Source organism: Leptodactylus fuscus, chromosome 9 (assembly GCF_031893055.1).
Source record: "Leptodactylus fuscus isolate aLepFus1 chromosome 9, aLepFus1.hap2, whole genome shotgun sequence".
Taxonomy (NCBI): domain Eukaryota; kingdom Metazoa; phylum Chordata; class Amphibia; order Anura; family Leptodactylidae; genus Leptodactylus; species Leptodactylus fuscus.
In genome coordinates, this window is record NC_134273.1 from 37,060,529 (window position 1) to 37,087,896 (window position 27,368).

Sequence of the window (27,368 nt, forward strand, 5' to 3'; positions counted from 1 at the left end):
ATTTTTGTGGGATCAGATGTATTTATACCAATTTGGGGAATCTTTATTGCTTTGATTGCTTTTTATCCAGCACTTGTATTACAGGTTGCATAGAGCAATGTCACTCACATCTGTGGAGAGACTGGATAGTGGTTAGCACTGATGTCATGCAGTGCTGGAGCCCTGGGTTCAACTCCAGCTAAGGGCACCACTTGTATTGGGTTTGGATGTTCTTGCCATATTTGAGTGGGTTTCTTCCATGTGACAAGAATATATTGCTATATAAATTGCCCTGTATGTCAGCCACTAACTCCACAGTCCCCATGTGACAAAGCGCCTTGTTGTGAGCTGCAAATGATTTATTTCTCTCTGTTGTCGGCCATTTCAGTCCGGGTGTAATGTATCTGCCCCCTGGGCTACCAGACTTGTGACTGACATCAGCATCATGAGGGCTGCGGTAGCGGAAGGGTTACAGGTGTGGCAGACGAGCCTCCCTGTGTGTGTAAACACAGCCCAGTGTGATTGTGCGTCTCTTCCCCGTTTTAGGCTCCTCCCCCCTCAGTGATCCCGTCCTATGGCCGGGCTGTGTGAGAGAGGCAGGCATGGGGGAGGGGCCAGGCAGCTACATTCCTCGGTGCCCCTGTCCTGGCTGTAATAAGGAGGGGGCACTCACACATGGCAGGCTGGGGTCACACCGGAGGCTGGCACTAGCAGCATGCAGCTGCCCGGCTCCCCCATAGCTCGGCTGTGCTGACACTGGAGGGAGCAGCTCTCAGCACTGCGCACAGCAATGAGGGGCAGCGGTGGCAACAACAACAGCGGCGGCGGCGGCAGGGGGCGGAGAGGTAGGAGACGGGCTGCAAGGGGTTAACGTGTGTGTGTGTGTGTGCCGGAATGTGTACGTTCTGCAGTGCATGGAAACACACGTGTACAAAGTATGTGCCCCCCATGTATGTCTGCCCCCCTGTGTCTGTGGCTACCCTGCTTTATTGCATCCTTCTTCCCCTCTCAAGTGTGCACTGACTCTTCTACAATGTATATAGCTGGGTATATATGTATATATCTGTACACTATCCCGCACCAGTTGGCGTGTGTATTCCTGGAAATGTCACATATTACAATATGACAAACACAATTGAACTATTTCCATGTGTAAAGTGAGTACAACAGGTCGAGCCTGTCCGTTGTGTGTTATTTTTGTTATTTTATTGTATAGTATTGGCGTATCCTTTGCTATGTATATGGGGACTGGTAACAAAGTGATAAATGGCGCACCTATCTATGCCAAATGCATGGACGCAGCAGGAAGCAATTTTTATGTCATTCTGACAGATGGCTTGGTGTTTGTGGGCCATTTGTCACATTATCGGGTACACAGGACACATGACAGCATGGATCCTGTGTGTGACATATACCTCAATGATCTTGTGTACATCTGTCACACCAATGACACATGACCTCCACCCCTAAAACCAATATCTATCACAGCAGTCAGTCAGCGTCCCAGATATTGGTGTAATTTTTTTTACTAATATGTATCAATGTGCCTTATGGTTGCTATTTCTTTATACGACACATCGATACAGCATTGCAAGCGCATCTTGTTGTTTTGCATCCAATCCAGCATGCTCGCTACGTAGTACTGTGTGGTAAACACAGGCACTAGCCCAGCCCTGTATACACTGCCATTGTTTACTGATACACAGCAGATAGACTGTCGATCCCCATGGACCATATACAAAGTATAGAAAAAAAAAGTCATTATTGTGTATTCCCTATCCACGCCAGGTTCTGTGGATGGAGTATTAACCCCTGAAGACTATATAACTGTAGAAGAAAAAAAAAAGAGTTACTAGTATTCTGAAGCCTGCCTAGAGTTTTTGTCATTGTTGATGGCTGTGAAGTTAGACTCCTGCCTAAAATGTAGCATGATATAGTAAATGGAAAAATGGGGCAGGGTTTACTGTCATCAGAATTTCCATTGGAAGGTGTTCAGATATAAAGCCTGTACTTCTGTCAATGCCACTTTTATTAAGGAATGAGTCCAAGTTTACAGACCCCCTACTAATAACATCTGTTCACATGTCAACGTGACATGATGATTACATGATGGATGTGCCTTTTAAGGTACATATATATGGCAGAGCATTGTGCGGTGCTACACCGAGTGCCTTCATATATATATTACAGAGACATCCACTCTCCATTATTATACTTCCCTATAGTACTGCAGTACAGAGGTGTTTTCCTCTAAAATCAATGCTTGTAGTGGTGATCACCTCCATAGTATGCTGCCTAGTGGAGAATTCCAACAAGTTATACAATGGTTTTATAAAATCTGAGGCATATAAAAGTATAGTAGGTTCCATAGACTTTATCGGGGGCTGCGTTACTGGAGGTTGTACAAAGTCATAAGATACATGTGCACATGAGGCCTAAGGTGGGAGGACACTCGAGGCCTCCTACATATGGATAAAATCTGGACCATATATTGCTTATACTATCCAGGCTGAATTTGGGTCAGAGACTTGAACTCCTTGCGTCATTATGATCTATGATATTAGAAGTTCTGCATCCCTGAGGCTATACTGTCCCATACTATACTGGAGCTATGGGGAGGCAGGGACCCCTATGACACAAGAAGCCCAAGTCCCCAGACCAGATTCTTTCTGGGAAATGCAAGCAATATACAGACCATATTTGTTCTACTATTATGGACTCTTATCCCCTATCTGCCGGGACACCTACTGATCTCAGAAATGGGGGTTCTGTTCGCGCCTGCATTAATGGACTGATAAATACGCATGTGAATAGGATCAAGCATGCCTGCTGCTCTTTTCAGTGTCGCTGGGGTTGGGGGTGCCCTCTGATAAGACATTTATCCCCTATCCACGCAGCAATAATTTGCCATAGCGGGGATAGCTTATTGGAAGAAGCTGTAATTCTTATTGTGGCAAATATAGCCCTGTTATTCTTCCCCATAATATCACACAATGGAGAGAACATATAACGACTTGCAATTGTTATGCTAGTCGTAACTGATTCCTCAAAAGACACGCCAAAATTACAAAGAGGCTGTAGGTTCTTATTAAGTCTTGTGCACATAGGTTCACCTGGTCTTAAATCGAAGCCAGTCATGATACGTTTGGTATCTGGTGTGAGTTATACTAAATAGGGTGGCCTGGCTTGTCCCCGAAGCGCAAGTTGAGGCGACATAAGGACAAGGTGAGACGCAAGTTTGACCACTTTCTGGACTTAGTAAACATGGGCCACTGTTGCGTTCAGGTTTTCCAGCTTAGCGAAGCAACTTCCATTATATGTAATGACCATTTACACATAATATTATTACCGTCACCCATTGATATCCGTTAAACATATTGTGATACTTTGGTTATTACACATAACAATTATTGTTTATTATTTGATGAATTATCATCTTGCTGTGGTTTGATATTAGGGGGGTAGAGGTTACAGTCGCACCTAGGCCCAAGTATCTGATGGAAACTAAAGGCCGCTCCGCCCCATGGCTCACAGATATATCGCCCATGTTGCTTGTTTCTGGTGAAGGTGGGCACAGCAAACATTGTAGGTAGCAATTCAGATTTCTGGGAATTCTGCCACGTTGGGTGTATACATATACTGTAAAACTGTTATTATTGTCTGTTACGTAATAATGTAAATTACAAGGACAAATCTATTTCTGCGACAGGCTTTGTATACAGAGCATTGATTGTTGTTCTGTTTGCATATGTCAGTAAGGCTTGTAGTAGTGTTATACATGTCAGTCCTTACAGGGATTTATAGTCTTCTATTCTCTTTATAGTCAGATGATGATGTGGAGCGCAGGCCTCAAAAACTGCACTGTTGCCATAGAAACAGTTGTTTACTAATATTTGCTGCCATTTTGGAGGTTCTTCATTACAAGAGGGTGAATATTTTTTTAGCAGGCCTGTGATTTTTTTTTTTTTTTTTTTTTTTTTTTTGCATGACCTCTCCAGTTAGCTATTGTGTTATCATTCCAATGTCCTCAGGTCTGTAATCTCTGTGGAGCAGCATGTGTGATGGGTCTATAAATAGCTGTTCTGGTATACCAGGCATCATGGCGTTCCTAATAAATACCATGGTGAGGGGTTCTGGGATAGTCTGTCTGCCTGGGATGTAACAGTAGGCAATAAAAGTCCTCTGGGACTATTAAAAAATGCTTTATGTCTGCACAAACTAAAGCCTCACACATTAATTCCTGTCACTTTCTGCAGCCTACAGAATACAGGCTGCCATATACAGTATGTTTGCACTAACTCTAGGTTCACATTAGTGTTTGGGTTTCCGTTCTTTGGGTCCGCTTGGGGGACAGAAAAACGGAAATCCTATCCACTTAAAAAGCGGTTACGCGCGGATCTATAGACTATAATGGGGTCTGCCCACTTTCCGCCCAGGTCTTTTCTCTCTGCATATTTTAAGCGGAAAGGGGGAAAGTGTCCCCGAACGGTCACCCAACACAGATATGACCATAGCCTTAGTTGTAACACTGTACTGTACTGTACTTACACCTTATGTGTGTGATTTGGTTGGCTGAGAGTTGTTCAGCATGTTGGGGATACATCATGTTAAATTCTGTCATGTACAATCCAAGCTTGCTGAAAACACATGCATGCTTGGCTAAAGAGTATACATGTGTATCGGGAGTCTGCTAGGAATATCCCCTAGCTATAGAGGGGGCAGGCATAACCTGCTGCTGGATACCAAAAATCCAACATACCCTTCCTTTCTTTCTCCTGACATTATAGTCAGGACTCCACCAAACACGTAGTTGGCCATTCGCACAGAAATGAATGGTTTTGGTCATTGATTGTCTAACGTGTATGACCACCTTACCTCTTTCAAGCTAGGGTTCATGGACCCTGTATGGCAGCATGCAGAGTCCCAAGGGTTCCTGTACGGACCAGCACCTATGTGTGGTGCTGTATCAAGTTTCAGAGAATAAATCTGTTATCCTAAATCCACTTGAGGACCCCACGAATGGAAACCTAATCTGATTAAAAAGGCAGTTACCCGTGGAAACCTGAGGACCCCTTAGAATATAATGGAGTCTGCCGGGTTTCTGCCTGGTTTCCACCCAAAAAAGGTGTAAAAATGCAGAGAGTACATTCCTGTTTGCAGGACTTTTCTCTCCTCATTTTTTTAGGTGGATTCAGGGGGCGAAAACCTGAAACGGAGAACAGGTGCAATTGTGAACCGTGTCTTAGGGTCCATTCACATGGAGGAAAATGGTGGGGAATTTTGTGTGGAATTTTCCATGCTGAAAAAAAGCCTCCCATTGATTTCATTGGGTTCTGCTACCTTTTTTTTCAGCGTGGAAAATTCCACACTAAATTCCTCACCATTTTCCTCCATGTGAATGGACCCTAAAAAGTGGTGTATATTCTACTGATACTTAGGGACTTGCAGCTGTTTCCTCCAGTAACAGGAAATATTGCTTCAATCACGGTATGATTGGGTGTTGTTGGACATGTGAGGCTGCCCTTACATGATCAGTTCTGCATCAGATTTTTCTAATACAGTTTTGAGGGTGCCCTTACACAATACATTTTTTAGGTTTAAAATTGCAACAAAAACACATTAAAACAATGTAAGAATGCAAACCTGTAAGGACAACCTCTGTCTACAACCAGGAGCAGATTTAAAAAAAAAACAATAATAATAATAATAATTTCACCTGTACTTGATACTTTCCATTTTTGATCCACACATGGCTTTGATTTCAGAACACCTAATGCAAAAATTGATCATGTAGGGGCATCTTCGGGCTCTGTTCAGACATTGTGCAGCCGTGTGTGGAAGAAAACCCACTTACAGGCGGCCACCAACGATTGCACGGTTATACAAGTGTTTAATTGTATAATTGTGCAATCCTTGGCAGCCACATATTGGCAGGGTTTCATTCATATGCAGCTACCTCAATGGTAGAACACAGACTTGAAGGGAGTCTATCACCAGATGGTCCTTATTGTATTATAAGCACAGTTAGATAGTTGGGGTTTACGTGAATAAAGAGCTTTTTCCTCTTCTTCCCGGTTGGTGCCTCCATTGCTGATCTGTTTGGTGCAACAAAGGTGTCACCATTGCTCTTGTCACAGCAAAACGCTACTGTACCATGCCGCTGTGATTGACAGTTGACATATACAGGCAGTGTTGTGTCAGTCATAGCAGGGAGGCAGGGACTGGGCACTGGAAACCATCATTCTTTGGTGTAATGAGAGCAATGGTGACGCCCTCATTGCATCAAACAGCTCATTAACTTATCTGTGCAATAGAGGGACCAACCGAGAAGCAGTAAAAGACACTCTATTAACATAAACCCCAACTATCTGACAATGCTATTCTTCAGTATGGGCTGTTTGGTGACTGGCTTTCTTTAAGGTGAACCTATTAATTTCTGGGAATGTAATGGACAAGCCATATAAAAACAGTAGGATAAAATAGTAGATCAGGACATGCTTCTTGAAAAATGGATTTACTGATCTGTTTCTCTTTGCAAATTTTCCTATTTGTGCTCAATAAAGAGAGAATTTCCACTCAAGGTTCCTCTTTGAAGGTATTCAAGTTAGCAAAGAATATGACACATTTCCGACTGTTTTGTATGAAAAGCTTAGATTTTATTTAACCTTGTCAAATTCACAAGTGTATGCACAATACAAAGAATTTTTGTCCCAGTGACAAGCATTGAAGCCATAGTGTTGGTTACAAGGAAGACACTTTAACATAGTACATAATAAAAGATCAGTATTACCAAATACAAGTAACCTGATGATGCTAAAGCTTTTGCTAAGCAGTAATAATAACATGATAAGGAAGTGATAACCAGGGTAGTGGGGTACACCGTACTTCTATTATGTATCCAGCAGGCATTTACCTGTAATGGCCAAGGAAAGTTGTAAAAGTCTTCAGTTACTACTACATGATTTTTTTTTTTTTTTGTATTTTGTAAAGGTTATAACACTTTGTCCATATTACATTCACAAAGCACGTTCCGCTCATAACAGTGCTGTAAGTTTGGTTCATTAGACCCCTGGACGGATGGGATTTGCATCTGTAATGTGGACCATATAATAGAGACTTAGAATATAGCCTTCAGAAAATGTGGAATACTCAATCTCAATGTGTCTTCAGACTATTAAAACCCAAGATTTGATATAAGCGTTACAAAAGCCAGTGATTTCCCATAAACCGGACTAGTCGTCCAGATACTAGCTTCAGTATCTATCTATAGTAAGTACGGTCCTAACAGCTTGCATTACTCTTATCTACAACGAATATTACTTCCTACCCTACATTATCTTGTACAGGGGGCGGTTTTATCTGTAAAAGTGTCCATAGATGTGATATCACGGCTGGCTGCAGACAGAAACAACAGTGCATGTAATGATTTACCAGAGTATCTCATATACAGTACTGGCGGTGTCAGACGGGTCCACCAAAGTACCAGAGGATCCTCTAGTGGGCTCAGGCTTAGGGTTGAGCGATCTGGATCGGAAAAGATCGGATTCCGATCAGCGATCGAGTAAATTTCACGATCGTGTTCGGAATTCCAACCCGATCTTTTCCAGCGGGATCGAGGTCGGAGATTATTTCAAGATCGGCTCAACCCTCAAGTGACTTTTCCCATAGAGAAGCATTGACTAGGGTTGAGGATCGGGATCGGAAAAGATCGGATCCCGATCGGCGATAGAGCAAATTTCTTGATCAGAATTGGCTGGGAATTGATCGGAAATCGGATTTTGAAATCGATCCTGAAATCCCAAGATCGGCTCAATCCTACTCAGGTTCTAACACCAGCAGAAGACACTCAAATGTGATGACTTATTTCCTAGTGGTTGTTGGATAGCTTTGTGCCCTGTATAATAGTCAGGAGCTATTACTGCTTCTGAGCTCCCATTGATGTAGTTGATGTTGAGATACCAATGATACCAGCCTTGCCAGTGATAAAGAAATGTAAAATCAGATCAGAGTTCAGGGATCAGAGTTCTCAGTTCAATCTGTTTGTCATAGCCTCTGTTACTTCTCAGAAGGGTCTCCAGAAATACGTATGTTGTGTATTGAGACAAGAAACTGATCTGGTGTGCTCTCTGGAAGTTTGTACTGGAGGAACTTCTGAATTTCAGAAGATCTTCAATTTTTTTTGCATCCGAAACGCAACACTTTTGTTTTCGTTCCAGATGTTAGGCAGATTTGGAGCTATGGTAACTACTGTATATTGGTTTGATTTCCACTTGTTTAGAAATGGGTGAAACTGAGAACCGGTTGACAGGAGCATCCTTGCCAGCTTTTTGGTCGGTAATATAGGAATGTTTTAGGACCGCCAAACCAGGTAGCTCACTGCTTTTCAGCCATGCCTGAGTTTGCCAGGATAGGCCCTAAACTTGGCATTAGCCCAGAAAATTCAGGACAGTTAACAACTATCTAGAAGGGTCTATAGTTCTGGGTTAATTCTTCTTTTAGTGTATGCAGCAGTCCGTTAAGTGCCATTCAACATGATATAATGCCTTAGACTGTTAATGTAGCTAGAAAGTTAAAGCATACCTAGTTATGAACAATGTTGCATAAACGAATTGTAAAGGTTACTATATAACCCTTTAATATATCTTATTAAAGTAATATATTTTCTTCCTCACATTTCAGGCAGACTTACTGTCTACATATTAGTCTTTTAAGAATAGATAGAAATAATTGTTTTTGCTTTCACACTCTGCTTTATTGAACTCTCTGCTAGGTTGTAGATAAGAGGCTACTAGTGCACAGAATGAGGCAATAAATGAATGATCTAGCCTGTAGGTGAATCCTACTCTCTCCTAACCCTCCTTTCTCCATAGAGCTCTATGTGTGAGGCTGAAAATAGAGACAAATCCAATGTAAATAAGTAGTCAGAATGAAAATAATAAAAGGAAAACAGCTTAAAAAGTGGTGAAAGAAACCAAACTATTTAATAAGATATATTACAAAGTTTATTATATTCACATGCATTATTCACTCATGAAAAGTTTTTTTTTTTTTTATAAATGTAGATTGTGAGCCCCCACATTGTACATTTTTTCCCCCTATCAGTATGTCTTTTTGGAATATGGGATGGAAATCCATGTAAACACGGGGCGAACATACAAACTCCTTGCAGATGGTTTAATGCCCTTGGTGGGATTTGAACACCAGGACTCCAGTGCTGCAAGGCTGCAGTGCTAACCACTGAGCCACTGTGTGGCCCCTCATGAAAAGTTGTTTATAACAGAAGATAAGCTTTAAGATCAATCAGTCTCTGTGCAGCCCTACCCTAAATGCTATACATGTCTTTAGGGAGTCACCGTCCTGATGTGTATTTTTGTTTGTTTGTTTGTTTTCTAGTCATACGTTTGTTTAAATCGAGAATTCATTCCCGTAGATCGAAACCTCAGGGCAATTGTGTCCACATTACAGAAATAGCATTTGCGAAAATGTCTTGAATTTCCCATTAAGAGTCAACATGACAAAGTGCATGTTCTAACTCAGTATTACATCACTTACAGTATATTTGTCAAAAAAGGGGCGTTCCATGTGCAATAGCTTTGTTATTTGGTTGCTTATTTTCTATTCTAGACCTACTAATTTTGTTGAGATCACGGGATGAGGTAAACAAGCTAAAAAACAGCCCTGCCTGGTAACCGTTCTCACAAAATAAAAATAGGAGTGCCCCCCCCCAGATAATAATAAACCAGAGGATTATTCATGATGTATTATTATGCATTAAACTTTCCAATTCAAAAGGGATTTGTCAGAGAGTATTATGGTCTGTGCCAGTCCGACTAGGCCACTTAAGACCCACTAGTGAAATTCTAGTTACATGCAAATATTACTTGACACGTTCCAAAATTCCTTAAATGTTGCCAACATAAATGTATTTTTCAGTAGTATCTTGCTACCTAGCCCTTGCCTGACGAGGACCTCTTACCTCTGTGAGCTAGGGATATGTGCTCTCATAGCAGCAGACCTCAGGCAACAGTAAGATAATTGGTGATTGAGAAGATGGGGCCTAGGAGGAAGGATACTGGATGGCCTGACTCTGCACCTAGAGGTCATCTCAGCTATCCAGTGCGTCTACAGTAGATAAATGTGGCGGTTTTTTACATAATCTACCCAGTATACTAGTCAGTTGAAATGCTGTATAATGAATATCAGTATGAAGGGTTGATCCAGGGTATTTATACTGACTGCCAGATTGGAGTCGGGAAGGAATTGTTTTCCCCGGAAATGGGGCAATGGGCATGAGCCTCATGGGGTTTTTTGCCGTCACCTGGATCAGCACTGTAGGGATTGTAGGGTTATAGGTTGGTCTTGATGGACTGATGTCTTCATCCAACCTCATCTACTATGTAAGTATGAAGTAGAATGAGTGTGCTCTGCCATGCCAGGATGAATTCAGGGTCCCCCTGGGGATTCAACTGTTCACCTGTGGGCTCGTCCAAGCCTGGCCTGTGCCCACAAATTATCTGATAAATTCTAGACTTTATTTTGTGACCGGAAATCATGCAACCCTGGAACTTTGGTTACTTTATTTGTGCTCGTCAATAACATTGTAAATGCTGAGAGAGTTAACAAGAAACACTCAGGGAAACAGGAAGAGTTACTGAGGAGTGAAGGATTGTGCGGTATTATTTCTTATATCGAGGAGTGTAGCAGGTCATGCTTCCTCCTTGTGTAATCTTTACCTAGAAACTACCGTAAGCCATATAGTGTTCGGACACATGGCCCCTGTCCAATGCTTCAGCACCGTCATAGCTGCACAGAGTTAATATTCGTGTTTATGCAAAGAGAGAGGCGGAGTAGAAAGAAGCCTACAGATTTGGGATGAGTCATTTACAAAAGAACAGGAGTTTTAGTTGACCTACGTGCAGTCTCCTTGGTAACCGTTTTGAGCCTGGCATCACTTTAGGCCCTTAAAGCAACAGGTACATGGCGTTTTCTGTCCTATTTGCCTTGTTCATGAAACATGAATATGAGCTAACTGATCATAGCTAGAAAGATATCCAAATAAAAAAGACAGACGACAGAAGCAAGTAAGGGCTCGTTCACATCTGCGCCCGGTCTCCGTTCTGCAGGTTTCCGTTTCCTGCACAAAACAGAGGCAAGAGACAGAAACCTGCAGGACTCTTTCATACCCATTCGTTTGAATGCTGTCCGGCCTTGAGCGGCGGTGAGTGTTTTATGCTCTCCGCCGTGAAACCGTTTTTTTAAAATCCAGACACAGAGTCGGTCATGCAGTACTCTATGTCCGGTTTAAAGAAACCAGTTTCGCGGCGGAGAGCATAAAACGCTCACCACCGCTCACGGCCGGACCCGGTCTGTATTTTCCGTCTTCTTTCATGCAGAAGACGGAAACCACAGAACGGAGACCCGAACGCCGGTGTGAACCTAGCGTCAAGAATATTTCATCAGGACCGTGGTGTCACAGGCCCAACTCCTAATTCCTAACCCCTTAACATTTCTTTTGTGGATGAATAAGGCTGCAATGTTTATTAAGGGTTACATAAATTAATTATTAAATAATTAATCGATAAAATCAATAACTAATAAATTAATAAATCAGTAATCAAATATATTAACTCAACCAAAAATTAACAATAACCAATACCAGAATCTATAACCACCTAGTCCCAGCATTAGCTGGGTGACCATTTCCCACAAACATCGCGACAGTTCATATGCGAGTCCTTGATAAAGAGGGCGCGGGCGGGGGCTCAGGATTTTATAGCTCCTCAGAGAAACTGCTTGACCACGGCGGGGCTCTCCTCCTTTTATATTTGAATTTCCCGCCGCTAGAACTACTCCAACCAATCAGCTGATGTTACTGGAGAAAACTGCCTGGTGATAGAAACTTCTGGAAGCAGGATGAAACCAATGGCTACCGCGTCCACAGGGGGAAGACCCTTGGTAAGTACTAATATGCACCTGAGGAGAAAAAAAGGGAGAAAAGGCGCAGAAAAAGACCAAAAAACACAGCAAAGTACCTCAAAATTTTTAATTAAAACCTGTAGTGGACCGTGACACCATGTGTCCCCCACGCTAATAGCCCTGGGGGGCCCGTAATCATTCTTGATTCTCGGGCCGTGTTCTAGCCATTGTATTGAATCTATTCACACATATAATTCTGTGCGGGGTTTTTTGTTGTGTTTTTTTTTTTTTTTTTTTTTTTTAGAAATGGTCCATGTGACCAATCCATTAAGTGCTAAAACATGATATTTCCCATATTCACAGATCTTTCGATAGACTATGGGAGATCCATGAATACTGGCTACCTGCAGGTACACACTTGGCTGTGAAAAAGTACTTCATCATGACCAAGTGAACGGCATGTTTTTTTGAATAAGACACTAAGGGGTACATTGTCAATGTGCTAGCTGTGTTTTTCACAGCTAATACACTGACCCATTATTTCCTAAGCCCCATACACATAACCATGTAATATCATGGGCTCGTGTATAGGGTCGTGAACCCAAGGCAAAACTCAGGACAGGTCCTATCTAGAGATGAGCGAGTACTATTCGAAACGGTACTTTGGAATAGCACACTCCCATAGGAATGAATGGGAGCGGCCGGCGCGCAGGGGGTTAAGCGGCAGGACGCCGGCCCCAGCTGCGCGCCGACTGCGTCCATTCATTCCTATGGGAGCATGCTATTCGAAGCTACCGTTTCGAATAGTACTCGCTCATCTCTAGTCCTATCCAGTTCATTTTACAGCCTGGTCACACAGTTAAAGTAATGGGTCCGTGGAAGCATGGGAGGTACCCAGAAATAATCTATGTGGTGTCCATTCACCCATGGACCTGGCTTATGAGGCCTTACACAGTGCTGAGGGCTGTTTAGTCAATATGCCAAACCACTTACTCCAACTCTATTTTCTTCTATTTTTCCACAGCCTTGCGGGTCCTGCCACCACTTCTACGTCTATTACACAGTTACTAATACACAGTTATATCTTGCACAGGTTCAGATATGTACATCAGGAAGGAGACAAGAGAGGAGGTAGCTTTATTAGGGAACAGCATTATGAGTGATTCCTCATAAATTATCTACATCCTCTAAACATAGATCACTGTTGTTACAGGGATTTGAAAGCTCCTTAGCAACCATCAGTAAATTATGGACCGTTGTAAGGTGCAGCCTCCATGCTCTGTGTGCTCATCCCTCCTTCATGCCGAGGAAAGGATTTGACGAATTGTAATTTATAAGGGAGCTGCATTCTAATCTGAACCTTAAAGAACCTCACATAAAGAGGTTGTCTGGGCAAAAAAATATTTTTAAAATAGGTCGAGAGACCAATGACTGGCTGCAGTGTTCATTTTTTTGTGAATCTGACATGACTGCTATTGCCATATAAACATCACCAGTAGGGATTTGTTATGGAGTGAGGCCCTGTTCACACTACAGACTTTTTCAGAGTTCTTTCCAAATTCCAGCCCTTTGCAATCTGCAAAGTCAAGCTGCATGTTTTCTCTATGTAAATGGCCCCTAAAAAATGTAACTACATTTGGGAAGGGAGTTTTATCACAACGGGAATTTTTAGGCTAAGGCTTTTTTTGTTGCATTTTTTTTTTTTTTTTTTAAAGCCAAAGCCAAGAATGGCTACAAAAGGTATGGGAAATATAGAGTAAGTTCATATACATCTACCTTCTGTTCAATCCACTCTTGGCCTTGGCTCAAAAAACCACAACAAAAAAAGCTGCGTTCCCGCAACGTGGGGCTTTAGCATTAAAGTCAGTTTTGCTTGAGTTTGTGTTACCATAACATACGCCAAACTGGTCAATGGTGCATGATGTTTGATCTGTTTGGTGAAGCTAGAAGTTTAAAGTGTATTCCCTGTTATAAACAACTTTTCATAAATGAATAGTACATGCTTAGGGTGCATTCACACTGAGTAAACGCTAGCTTATTTTGTAGAGTAAAATTACACTTGTAAATTTTGCTATCCCATTGACTTCAATGACATTTTACTGGCGTATTTTTACAGGCGTATTTTTACAAGCGTATTTTTACAGGCGTATTTTTTACACGTGTAAAAAAATATCATTGAAGTCAATGGGATAGCAAAATTTACAAGTGTAATTTTACTCTACAAAATAAGCTAGCGTTTACTCAGTGTGAATGCACCCTTATAAAAGAAAGTTTGTAATATCTTATTGCATAAATATATTTTCTGCTCCCTTTTCAAGCTGAGTTACTTTCTACATGTTAGTTTATGAAGAAGCTGCTAGAAAACACACTTCAATAATTGTTACTGTTATACTCTGCTATTTTGTGTTCTTGTAACATTGTGTAGATAAGAGGCTACCAGTGCACAGAATGGGGAAATAAATCAGTTAAGCAACTGTCAGTAGCCTCCAACTCTTCCCCCCCCCCCCCCCCATTGAGATCTATGTGGGAGGCAGAATACAGAGACAAATCTTATGTAAACAAGCGGGCTGTTAGATTGAAGAAGCAGGAGAACAGCTTAATAAGAAGGAAACAAATCTTCTATATTCCATATTTTCTTATATTCACATGCACTATTCCTTTATAAAACGTTGTTTAGAACTACAGGTACACTTTAATACTTCCATCTAGATACTAGTCTACTTTCTATGCCTCCCTATTATGGAAGCGACTTTTTAAAAAGACGTATTTGGTGTGCACAGATGGCTAACTGTATACGAGCTCAAAACAGGTGGTTTAAAAAGAAAAAAAAAAAGGAACAGCTCCTTATCGCTGCCGAGATGGGATTAACTGTTTCTAAGTCCCAAGATGGGGGTTACATTAATAACCAAGCAGTGTTTGCTCTATGCTGTTCCCCTAACCCCCATAGAGGAAAGTGGGAGTTATGGAACATAGCACATCCAGCTGGGCTGTTTCCATACCCCTGCAGCTGTACACTGTTTCTGTAGCACCTATTCTCCTCTTTTGGAACAGCATAGAGTGGTAATGCTCCGTTGTTCCCGTAACATTTGAATATAAGGCCCCATGTACATATATATATATATATATATATATATATATATATATATATTTATGTGTTTTTTTTTTTTATATATAGCATAGGGTCAGGTGGGTAGATACACGTTACTATTTGTAACTGACAGTGAATAACATCCGCTAAAAAATAAGATATGTCCTATTTTTGTCTGTTTTTCTGTCCTGACTGACCCAATAACAGTCTATGGGGTAAGCTTTTAATGTCCGTTTATTGGCTTCATTGATGTTAAAAGTGGATAAGATGGTTGGGTCACAGAAATGAAAAAAGGTAATGAAAAGTCACCCTCTATCCACCCTCACAGTGACTGATTAAAAAATGTTGCAAAACGGACCTTAAAAATAGAACCACAGACAGGAAACTGATGAAAAATAAGTGACACTGATGGAAAACTGACATTAGACACTGAAAGTTTCATTCGTTTTTAATGTCTGTCTTTTTCCATTGTCTTCAGCATGTAACCTAAAACCTAATAGAGTTTTCATTATCTTGACCTATCCACACCTGGACCCCCCCCCCTCTGTGGGCAGGAAGCTGCTAGTGGACAATGGTTTTGGGGAACTGCACCATTGCTCTTATTACTAGCAGCTTCCGGCTGCTGCTACAACTGGTCAGCATGGGGTTCAGGATATCAGACCCCGACAGATTACATACTGATGACTTATCTACAGGATAGGCTATCAGTATGAAAATGCAATTTGAGGCCAGAAAACTTTATTTCATTAAAATAGAGCAAAAGGTTCTGTGATCTGTAGGATTCCAGTTACACTGCTTATAATCATCCATAAAATGAGTCCGTACAGAGTAATTTTTGTCTCTATTTTTTAGAATGTTTTGAAGATTTCATCAGACTAAGTGCAGGGCATGAAATATTAATGATTGTTCTTGTAGTGAATTGGTTAACTATACAAAGAACGTCTCTAGTCTACGGAGATATTGGAGTGAATAATAGTCTGGATCTCCGCCAACACCAATCCTTGTGACCTTTCCTCTAATTCCATGTAATAACTTCTCTGGAAAGATGACAAGAACTCTTCACTAGCAGGTTCAAGCATTTCTTGACAGACACAGGTCACACGCTGGCAATCACGTTGCACGTCCTAGTGACCTTCAAGCCATTGCTATCTGTAATATAGACTGCAGGATTTGACGTCACAGGTTGCTGTGCTGCAGTGGATGCTGTGAGAAACCTCATGTTGACCACCAGTGTTTTTTCTTTGATGCTCCAAACCACAAGGAGTTCCTACGAATCGAAGAACAGGAAATTATCTGAAATGCTAAAAAGAAATAACAAAAGCCTTTGAGGCCCCACGTAGTGAAACATAGCAGCCCCCCCCCCAAAAAAAAAAAAAAACAAAAAAAAAACAAACAAACAAACAAAAAACTCTTGTTGCTCAGGAATGGTGGGGACTAGTGAGAAAATTCCAACTGTGCTGGAATCAGTGGAGCTACAACTGTTAACTAGAATTGGGGGAACTGATGAAAGGTCTTCTTTAAACTCATAATAATAACAGCAGCCAACAGGCATATTTAAAGAAGTATACCAGTGATGTTCAGGTATCTCCACGATGCGTAGCCGCCGTTGGTTTTCCCGCAGCGCTTTTTTGCTGCGGCCTGCTACATGGGGTTTTGCCTAAAGGGGTTTTCTGTGCCAGGTGGTTGCTTTTATACCGATGACCTGTGCACAATATGTGATCAGTTGTGGTCCAAGATCTGCTGATCCGGCTGCCTTCTGGCGCTGGGAACTATTGCACAGAATGGGGCTAGAGGTTCTTTTCAAGTATAATAACAAAAATATACCAGCTACATAAGGTGTAAGCAATTTCCTCCCAAGATGTTAGGTAGTTCACATCACACAGGGTCATTACACAGCAGGAAATAACTGCTCATATCACTGGTATGATAAGGGAAATGTTAAGTCATATGAGTATGTGACGGTACTACAACTATGGCTGCACATTGCAGAAAAAAAATGCTGCATCTTACAGTCCCAGGAAAGTGAATGAGAATTAGTTTAATGTCATCCCCACAATGCATTTTCTGCAGCATAATTTTTTTTTTTTTTTTTTTTTTTAAGCAGTGTTTTAATTTTTCCTATGAAAAGCTGCATTTTCCCCCATAGACTTTATATGGGAGGCAAATATGCAATGAAAAAAGGATTCTGGACAAATCTTGCAAATGGTTTACGAACAGAAAAAAGGGAACTACCTTAGGGTACATGACATGGTTTCTATATTTTGTGATTGCTTAATGTCTGTCTCCAGGTATAAACAACTTTTCATATGAATAGTACAGGCAAATATATGAAACTTGGTAATATATCTAATTAAATATTGTTTCTCCACTTTTAGGGAGAGTTAATTTTCACATATTAGTCTACCAAGAGGGTAGAAGGGATAGAAAAGACACTGAAATAATTGCTGCTTCTACACTTTATTACTCTGAGATCTTTTAACACTGCTAGGTTGTAGATAAGAGGCTACTAGTGCACAGAGTTAGACAATAGATAAATTAACCAGGAGCCAAAAGATCTCGCATGTTGTACTAAATTTGGTCACAAACCTCACATGAATGTTGTTGGATCCCACTGGTAATCTTATGTTTAGGGCAGCAGATTTTAACATGCAGTCCCTATTGTTTTCTAGGCTGAGTATTTTTCGGGTACCTGCTAGCATCTTGGTATCTTGTCTATGGTAGTCATTATTTTTGCTCAGCACATCCGAGCAGGTTTATGAAGTGCCATCTTATGTGCATAGATCAGCTGTTATTGAATGTAGATGTTTAGTTGCCAAGAGTAGAGCGGTTTGGTTTCACTTCTTGAAATGTGTCCATGTATAAGTAATGCATTGAAAGTGAATCTAGCACCAGTAAAATCACCTCTTTAACCACTTACATGCTGTTATGGGGTAGGTAATAACATGGTGAACATGCCAATCTTGTGAGAAAGTGCAGGCTTGCTGACAAGTCATCCACTTTTCATCTATATGCAAAAGAGCTGATGGTGCACCCAGGATGTGACTGTAACCACAGCGAAAACAGGTGCCCCAGCAGAAGCGGCCATGCCCCTGCTGCAATGAACAGCACATTTATGTACGGAATACAAATGGATTTTCTCAAGATTACACTTTAACCCAAGAAAAGTCTGGTCACTAAGATCCCCTACACCAGCATAGAATTGGTTTAGCAGAGACTTAGGTGGTAATATACTCCCTGTAAAGGACTGCTACACATTAATTTTATAGACAAATATTGGAAGACAGAAATATTACTGACCTTTAGTGATGTGAGACTGGCTAGCATAACATGATTTACTAGGGATATGTGGAGTTTTTGCCCGCACGATAGGGAAACACCAGCTATTCACTTGCACCAGCTTGAAATAACCACAAGGTGGCAGACGAAGACCATGTAAACCTAATCCTATATAATGAAACTTCTTTGAGACAAGTAGCTCAAATTGGCTATTGTGTGTCCTTCTCAGGGGGGTGAGACGCACATGTGGCGGTGATTATTATTTTTATTGCAATAAAGATAATATATTTATAGAGCGCCAACATACTCTGCAGCACTTTGCCAATCATACGATACATTTACAGACTTATACATTATTTATCAGCTCCAGCAATAGCGGTGAAGGTCCTGCTGGCAGAAGTGGTGACAGTGCCGGATGGTATACTGATCCAGTCATATGCTACAATACTAGGTAGTACAAATAATACTGCCTGAGCCTGGCACTGTGTATTGTGCAGATATGAAGTGCACAGAGTGCGGGATTAGTGTTACATGAAGGTGTTTAGTTTTGGGGAATAATGTAGAATAGAAGGGGAAGAGTTCATTTAGGGAGAGCAAATGTGCTCTGAGATGATGTTTTCGGACTGCATTGCAAGCCTTAGGCTGGACTGTGGGGTCTGCTGCTTTTTAAGCAGTCAGGGTCTTGGTCTTTTGGGTTCCCATGCGACCTCAAAGGACAGAAACCTGAACGCTAGTGTAAACCTGGCGTTAGGCCTCATTCACACATCCACATCTGCTTTTCATAGACAGCACTCCGCCATCTTTGAGCGTGGACTGTTTGTGAAAAATGCAGATGTCACACATACATGATATGCAGACATGTGAATAAGGCCTTACTTGATGTGTTGCTCCTATACTTTCTCATTTGAAGCGATGGCAAACTTAAGGGGTAGTCCAGCAGAAAGTGGGAATTGCATGTGCCCAATAATTGCACCTGTTGCAATTGCCCAATTATTGCATGTGCGCAATAATTGAGTTGTACCTGTACTTGACATGGCTTGACATGATAAAGGTACAGGTATACATATATGTAACTTCATGATGGATGTGCCCGGGACTCATTGTGTACAGCTGGGTTCACACAGTGCTTTAAATACACATTGAGGTTTTCAAAAAACACATTTGAATTTCAGAAAAGTATCATGGAAACCTCGCCTAGGCTTAGATCAGCGAATATGACAATCTTGTTTATTGTTAATGGCAGTAAATTTCTATTTTCCAAAGTTATTGTTACAAATAGCTCAATCCAATAAAAGTGCCAATACGGTATTAGGTGAACGTCTCCTGATAATATTTTCTACTTAAAGTTTGGATCATCCTAAAACATTGCATTTTCTCTTTTGCTTTCATCGAGTCAAATCTGTAGAGGAAAACACTGGTACTAAGTACATGGGGGAGGGAGCGTTCGGTCCTTCATCTCCAGGACAAAACATGAATGCATTCTCAAACCATAATGGCTGTCACTCCTGGAGCATTGGGCAGTGGGATTTTCTCAGTCAGCAGGTGGTTCCTTCTCTAGAGATTACCTTATAGCAGGGTTAGGAAACCTTCAGCTCTCCAGCTGCTGTGAAACTACAACTCCCATCATGCTCCATTCACTTCCATGGGAGTTCCAAAGACAGCAGAGCAAGTATGCATGCTGGGAGTTGTAGTTTTGCAACAACTGGAGAGTCGTACGTTCCCTACCCCTGCCTTATAGGATGCAACTAAAGGGCTAATATTCATGTGGTGAAAGGATATATTTAAGGCTAAGACCCCACGTGTTGTCCCGCAGTTCAAAGCACTGCGGCAAAAACTGCAGCAGCAACGCAGAGCGGTTCTTCCTGTAGTACTTTGCACAGAAAGTAAGCAAGGGTTTCCTCTGCGGACTTTCTTCTTCAATTATATCTTTAGGGAAACCGCCGGCGTATCTGTAGATATAATTGACATGCTGCAATTTATAAAACAGTTGCGTTTTGTAAATCACCATGTGTCTGTACTTGTGTTTTTTACCGCAAAGTGGGCATGGTATTCGCTAGAATCTCATCCTCTTTGCTGTTACTGTAAAATGCTGTATTTACGCCATGTGGGACCCCGGCCTAAGGAGGTTTTTTTTCAGGCTTTCATTGATTTTTTTATATTTACGACCTCTCTTTAGATTGGTGGTCAGACACTCAACTCCTGTATCAATCAGCTGCTCTCAGATTTTACCATATAACAGGCATGCTGGCTGTCTTCTCTGAGAGTACCACCTTGCACGAAGACCATTTAAAGCCAGAGCCCCATGTGGTGTAAACACCACAGCAAAAATGTGGCGTTTTACAGTCCCTGCAAAGTCCATTCACACATTGCAGAAGAATACGCACAGCGGAAATGCTGCATTTTCGCAAACCGTTTTGCTTTTGGAAAGTTTCCCTAAAGGTATAACTGGAGTAGAGAGTCTGCAGAGAAATTTCTGTAGACTTTCTGTGAAAAGCGCTGCAGCAAAAATTGTGATGCAATTTTTCCCCCAATACTTATTCATTGCAGCCCCACTACATGGGGCTTTAGCCTAAAGGGGTTGTCCAGCCCCTAATTGAATTTCCATACTGATGACAACAGGATAGGTCACCAGAATGTGATCTGTCAGGATCGACACCTGGACCCTGCACAGATCATATGTTCTAGTCACCTCTGGGTTCTGGAAGCTGCTAGTGGACATGCAGTGTGTGCAGCGCCGTAAAGCAGTGATAAAGCTTTGAAGAGAAAGTTTACGGAGTTTTCCTCTGCGGACTTTCTCTTCCCATTATATCTACGGGAAAGTGTTTCCATAGATATAGTTGACATGCTGCGATTTGCAAAGCCGCAACGGCTTTGCAAATCGCAGCGTGTCCGTGCTGCGATCTTTTCCACAAAATGGGGATGGGATTTGCATGAATCCCATCCACTTTGCCTGCACTGTACAAAGCCGCGATTTTTCGTAAATCACAGCGTTTATGTCCCGTGGGGCCCTGGCCTTATGTAGTGGACCCACCACCCATTCACTAGCAGCTTCCAGAGGCCAGGTCTTGGGACCCGACATCTCACATACCTATGGCCTGTCATAGGTAAGATAAGTCAGCAGTATGAAAATTTGATTTGGGGCTGGACAACCCTTCTAAGGGTAAGCTCACACGGAGTTTATTGGTTCGGAACCTGAGGCGCTGCGGATTAGGCCAAATGAATGGGCCTAATCAGGAGGAGGGAGTGGTTCGCCTCGCAAATTGGCCTGAAGAATGAGCATATCCGTTATTTTTTCCGGAAGCTTGAACAAACAGCTCCTGGAAAAAGACCTGACCAGCTCCCATTGATTTCATTAGGAGCTGTCTTTTTGATCAGGATTTTGAGGCGAATTTGGCCTCAAAATCCTGACCAAAATACCCCGTGTGAACTTACCCTTATGCTATTTTGGGTGGTCGCGTCAAAGATGTTTGACTATATTTCAAAATATTCTTTATAAATCTATAGTTTAACTCCATGTCAAGGTTAAACACTTTTTCCAGACCTTCAGAAAAATGGAAGTGTGCTCCAAAGCGGTTACCTTAGGAAACCCTCAGACCCCATAGACTATAATGGGGTCCGTGTATGGAGAGAAAAGTGTTGCTTGCAGCGCTTTTCTTTCCACATCTTTCATGCAGAGAAGGGAACGGAATTCCCAAACGCAGATGTGAAGCGAGCCTTAGACACAAGATCAGCCGTGTTTCATTAATGAGAAACTACATATATTTACTATAACTGAAAGATGACGTGTTCTTGCTCTTTTAGCAGAGTATCTTTTCAGCATTAGTTCATTTGTTTCTAGTACCTAGTATTGGGTTCAGACATTACCATGATTATTGCTAAACTGTAGGTAAAAGTTGAGACAATTTACAAAGCCGACAGCTGTTATAGAGGTCAGGGATAAGTCATCGGATGCATAAAAAGGTAATCTTCTATTTGATATGATGCAAGGATGTGCGACGTAAGGTGCACAGTGCAGAGGTAAAAGCACTTTATGACTCTGCTCACATTAAGGCTTCATGCACACAAAAGTGTGCATGTGCCAGGTCTGTGGTTGAACGGTATGGAAAGCCTGCGTGCCGCCTATGCACACATGGACCGATTCATTTACTTCAGTGAGCCTGGGCTGCAAAGTGGACAGACATAGGACCTGTCCAGAGTTTCACCCCAGGCTCATGGCCCCATACATTGGGCCTGTGATAACACATGGGTGTGTGTATAAGGCCATAGAATACATTTAGTGTGCTAGCCATGAAAAACCCAGCTAATACACTGACAACGCGCACAGTTGTGTGCATGAAGCCTTATGATATAAGCCAGTCACAGGGTTTCTGGCACCTTTGAGACCCTAGAGGACCAGTCATAGAGACCAGTTCAGGTAAAGAAACAGAGTATATAACGGCCATGTTTCCTGAGCCAACCACAGCTTGTTTGAACTGATTTCATTGTACCATACAATAAATGTTAGCGATTGTGCAGTAAAACCATGTTTGGTTTGGGTATTGTTGCTAGCAAAGGTTGGTTACCAAAAGTCACTTTTCCACAGCAAGGTCCTGGCTCAGCTCTGTTCACCACAACTATATACCAAGAGGGAAATTGTTGGCATTTCCATATGTGTAATTGACTTGCTGTGAGTTCCAAAACTGCAATGAGTTCTGCTGCGTGTATTTTTCTGCAATGTGTGGATGGAATTTGCTGGATTTGAAAGGACTGTAACACCACGTGGGGCCCAGCCAAAAGATGTCTTCTGGATGTCTCCGCTACCTCAGGTGACACACGATAGTGATATTTCACAAGTTTTGGAGACATGACCCTACAATACCACTCTATCTTGCTTGGTGCCTTGTCTGTGGAGGTACCAAGAACATGTCTAGTGCCAGGTACTATCTGGTGCATTTGCTAAAAGGTAAAGGTGAATGTTGAGGTGAATTCGTCTCGTGGACTAGAAAAATGGCTATAGAGTATTATGTAGAGCTGTGGGAGGGCTGGGTTAACACTTCTGAGTCTATCTTTTTACATGCATTATGATGATGTCCCTTATTTTTTTGAATACAGTGGTGTAGATTAAACCTCCTCATTCCTGACTGTCACATTCATGTGTACAGGAAATACAGGAAGAGGGCCGGGCAGTATTGGCCGGGGTTCCTCTGTTTCAACACATGACAAAGTTTTAAGAAGGGAACAAAAAATCTTCCGTAACATGGCGACATTACGTAATGTACTTTTCTTAACATATTGCAACTTTTTTTTTTTCTCCTCGCTAGGCCTAGTTGCAGACGACCATGTGTATATTGCAGTCCGCAAACTAGTATTCAGTCTTCCTTTTTTTTGCGGACCATCTGTTATCAGTGTGTCTTCAGCATTTGTGCCATATGTCCGCAAAAACGTACAGTGTGTCATTTGAGTGTGATCTACAAAAAAAAAAAAAAACACACAGGAGACATCTATTGATGTCCCTAGCTTATTCTGCAAATACGGACTACGCACTGATGACACACGGAGTACATCCCTGTGCTGTTCTTGGTTTTTAGTTCCCCATAGGCTTCTATGGGTGAGTCCGTGCCACAAACACTGAACAGAATAGGACCTGCTCTATATTTTACAGTGCGGACTCATGGCCTGCATACTAATTGTGTGCATGAGCCCATAGAAATGAATGGGTCAGGGTGCTATCTGGGAAAAACATGGATAGTACACTGATCTCGCCCCTGATGATCATCTGCAAGGGGCTTTAGGCTGAGGACACACAGTATGAAAGCCAGAGGGGAAAACTGCAGCAGTGATAGACATCCAGCAGTCATAAAGGGGTTGCCCCGAAATTACAGGTTTCTGTAGGGAAAGAAGAGAAGGTGAATAATAATAATGAAAAAAAAAAATCTTTCACCCACTGGTGTCCCCTACCAATGTCAGCAGCCTAAGGAAAGGAACCACAATGTCACGCACATTCGTCACCTGTAATGACCTTCTGAGAGCGAGACCTGGGGCAGCAAGCTGAGCATGTGCACTGTTGGTCTATTCACTGTCTATGGGACTGCCGGAGAGTCTACTGCTCTGTAATCTCCAGCAATGCCATAGAGAATAAATGATGTGGCAGTGCACATGCTCACCCTGGATTGGAAAATGGGACCCCTGCTCTGACCTGATAAAGGACCTGTAAGTAAATGGAGGTCCTTACACAAGTTTTAGCTGACTAAAAATTTGGTGCAGGAAGGCCACTGCCAGTCACTTTCCAGTAGCCGCATGCAACTTCATTGCCTGGGCGTTTTCCTAGTAAAAGCTTAGTCTCTATTCATACAAATGATCTTCACTGCTATGTGACGTCTGTTTTCCTTCAAGGGGTTGTTCACTTTCAGACCAACATTGAGAGACCTTGTATAATAGAAAGTTGTACAATTTTCCAATATGCTTTCTGTATCAATTTGTTATGGTTTTATAGATCTGTGTACTGTCATTTATTCTGTTACTTCTAGTGGCTAAAAATCAGTCCATGGTCATGTGATTTACAGTCCATGGTCATGTGATTTACAGTCCATGGTCATGTGATTTACAGTCCATGGTCATGTGATGCACAGTCCATGGTCATGTGATGCACAGTCCATGGTCATGTGATGCACAGTCCATGGTCATGTGATGCACAGTCCATGGTCATGTGATGCACAGTCCATGGTCATGTGATGCACAGTCCATGGTCATGTGATGCACAGTCCATGGTCATGTGATGCACAGTCCATGGTCATGTGATGCACAGTCCATGGTCATGTGATGGACACACAGGTGCACAGCTCGTTACCGGGCAGATGTCTGATTACTGAGCTGTGCCTATAACGAGCAGCACCTGTGTGTCCATCACATGACCATGGACTGTATATCACATGACCATGGACTGTATATCACATGACCATGGACTGAGTTCTACCCACTAGAAGTAACAGAATAAATGACAGCGTGCAGAGATCTAGAAAACTATGAGGATTTGATACAGAAAGTCTATTGGAAAATTGTACAACTTTCTATTATTAACAATAACGTGTGCACATTACGATCACAAAGCAATAACGTTCACAGATGTCTCGTATAAGATAGGGGTGCGCTTCTTCTAAATGCAATACGGCTGGTAACGTCCAGGTGGGCGCCTCTGCACGTGTGTGTACGGTAGTTGGTCCCTCCCCTGGGCGGAGCCTTCTGCTCAGTACCGTTCAGGATATGCGGGCGCTGTGATGTGCGGGGTGCCGGCGCTGCCTGCTTGAGTCGTGTGTGCAGTACCGGTGACTGCAGTGTGTGCCCAGCCGTCCAGTGCCCGATCCAGAGATGGCAGACTGTCCCCGGGAACTCACCCAGAACCCTCTGAAGAAAATCTGGGTGCCTTATAACAATGGACATCCTGTACAGCACAGCGCCCAGAGGAGAGGTAACCATGTGTGCACAGTGTCGGCGTCATCCACGTTACGACACATCATCCGATCTGGTCTGATACAATCAATAAGCAGTCATGTGATCCCTGGACATGTGGGATCAGACGCAGACAGGTGAAGCTTGTCTATGTCTGGGGGGCTCATTAAGTGTCCATGGGGGGCATCAGGGTGTGCGGGCACAAATTGGTGTGTATATTTTATTATTTGTGTGTAGTTCTATAGGCAGGCTGCACCTGATACTATGTATACTTTGCTGTGCCATATAGAAGTGGCAGAGGATGGCATGACATGTTGAATACTGACTTTACTCATGACTGGCATAATAACTTCTGCCCAGAATAACCAAAAGGCAAAGTTGTAGCAGTGCCCATAACAAAAAATGTCAGAGAGTGTCTCCTGGTGCAGGGGGCAACATAGATGGAGAGTTAGAATAGCCATGGAGGTCAGTGGCACGCTGGTATGTGTGTACTGTGCCCACTAAGATATGCTATGTGCACATTATATAGTGGAGCGGTCTCTGTTAACTCCTTGATGACCGCTATAAAGGAGTGTACAGGTGACCAATGTGACATCACCTCTGACAGGTAGATGTGTCGCTATGAGGATTGATATTGATGTGCATGTACTTGCTGGTGTCTCTGCCTGGTGACGCAGTATCTCAGGATTTTGGGAAGAAGGGGGGGGGGGGGGGTTGGTAGAGTCACACAGGCACTGCAGTAGGACTGCTCCAGCACCATCTGCATCTCCTTCACAACAGCAGTCACATCTACAATATTATATCGTGTCTATAAATAATATGTGGTTTGCCACTTCACCCATTGACAGGCGGCAGAACTTCTTCATTCAGCAGAATCCTAGATGGCTCCTCGGTCAGTTCTGTCATTTACTGCTCTGCAGTGGGTGAGATGCTGAGCGTGCCAGCGTCCTGCATTCATGGTCCTCTTCTCTGCAGTAATAGGATGGCGGTAATGGACTGGTCATTGCAGGAGACTGTCTGTGTAGCATGCAAACAAGTGGTGCAAGTGGTAATGTTATTGTGGATGTATATTAATACTGTGCAAAAGTTTTAGTCATGGGAATGCTGCAAAGTAAGAATTATTTCAAAAATAGAAGTGTTTATTTTTTTTTGATCAGTAAGCAACATAGAAATCTCAATCTCCTCAATAGTTGCTGTGTCCTCCCTCTTGGTGAGGAGTCCTGGAAGTGATGATATGGACCCACAGACCCCTAATCTCAATATCATCCCTTTGCCTTCCATCAATTCTTCTCGGCACTCTTGCAGACAGTTTTTGAAGGAACTCTGTGGAAGGTTGTTCCTGCCATCTTGGAGAACTAAGCATGCAGATGTAGGCTTGCTGCAATCCTTCTGTCTCTTTTTGTGATCCCAGACAGACTGGATGATGATTGGGAGGTGGAGGGGGTGGGAAAGTTGCTTAATTGCAATAATAGATGAAATATACAGTATAAATGGTATAAAGACATCTTGTGAAATAATGTTGCAATGCAGATCCCTTTTTTTGTTAAAAAAACCCCCCCTCCAAATATATATATATATTTTTTTAAAAAACTTTCTGTATATTATACTGTTATTTTGTTTTTTAATGTACCCCCCTTTACTATTTGGGATATTTGGCTATAGCACATCCTAAATATAGCGTTAT

The 27,368-nt window shown here is 42.2% G+C and overlaps 1 protein-coding gene across 4 annotated transcripts in view; it reads left to right on the forward strand.

The window, feature by feature from the left end:
- Positions 1–593: 593 nt before the first annotated feature.
- The window catches only part of LOC142218262 (6-phosphofructo-2-kinase/fructose-2,6-bisphosphatase 4), a 52,741-nt gene continuing 25,966 nt past the window's right edge, over positions 594–27,368 (forward strand). For 2 of the 4 annotated variants that reach the window (XM_075286846.1, XM_075286847.1), the window contains exon 1: positions 25,558–25,703. In XM_075286846.1, coding sequence (XP_075142947.1) covers positions 25,604–25,703 — 100 coding nt within the window. In that variant the 5' untranslated portion in view covers positions 25,558–25,603. Of the gene's footprint in view, positions 825–3,449; positions 3,569–25,557; positions 25,704–27,368 lie in introns of those variants that run through there. The other 2 variants (XM_075286848.1, XM_075286849.1) reach the window with 2 other exon arrangements.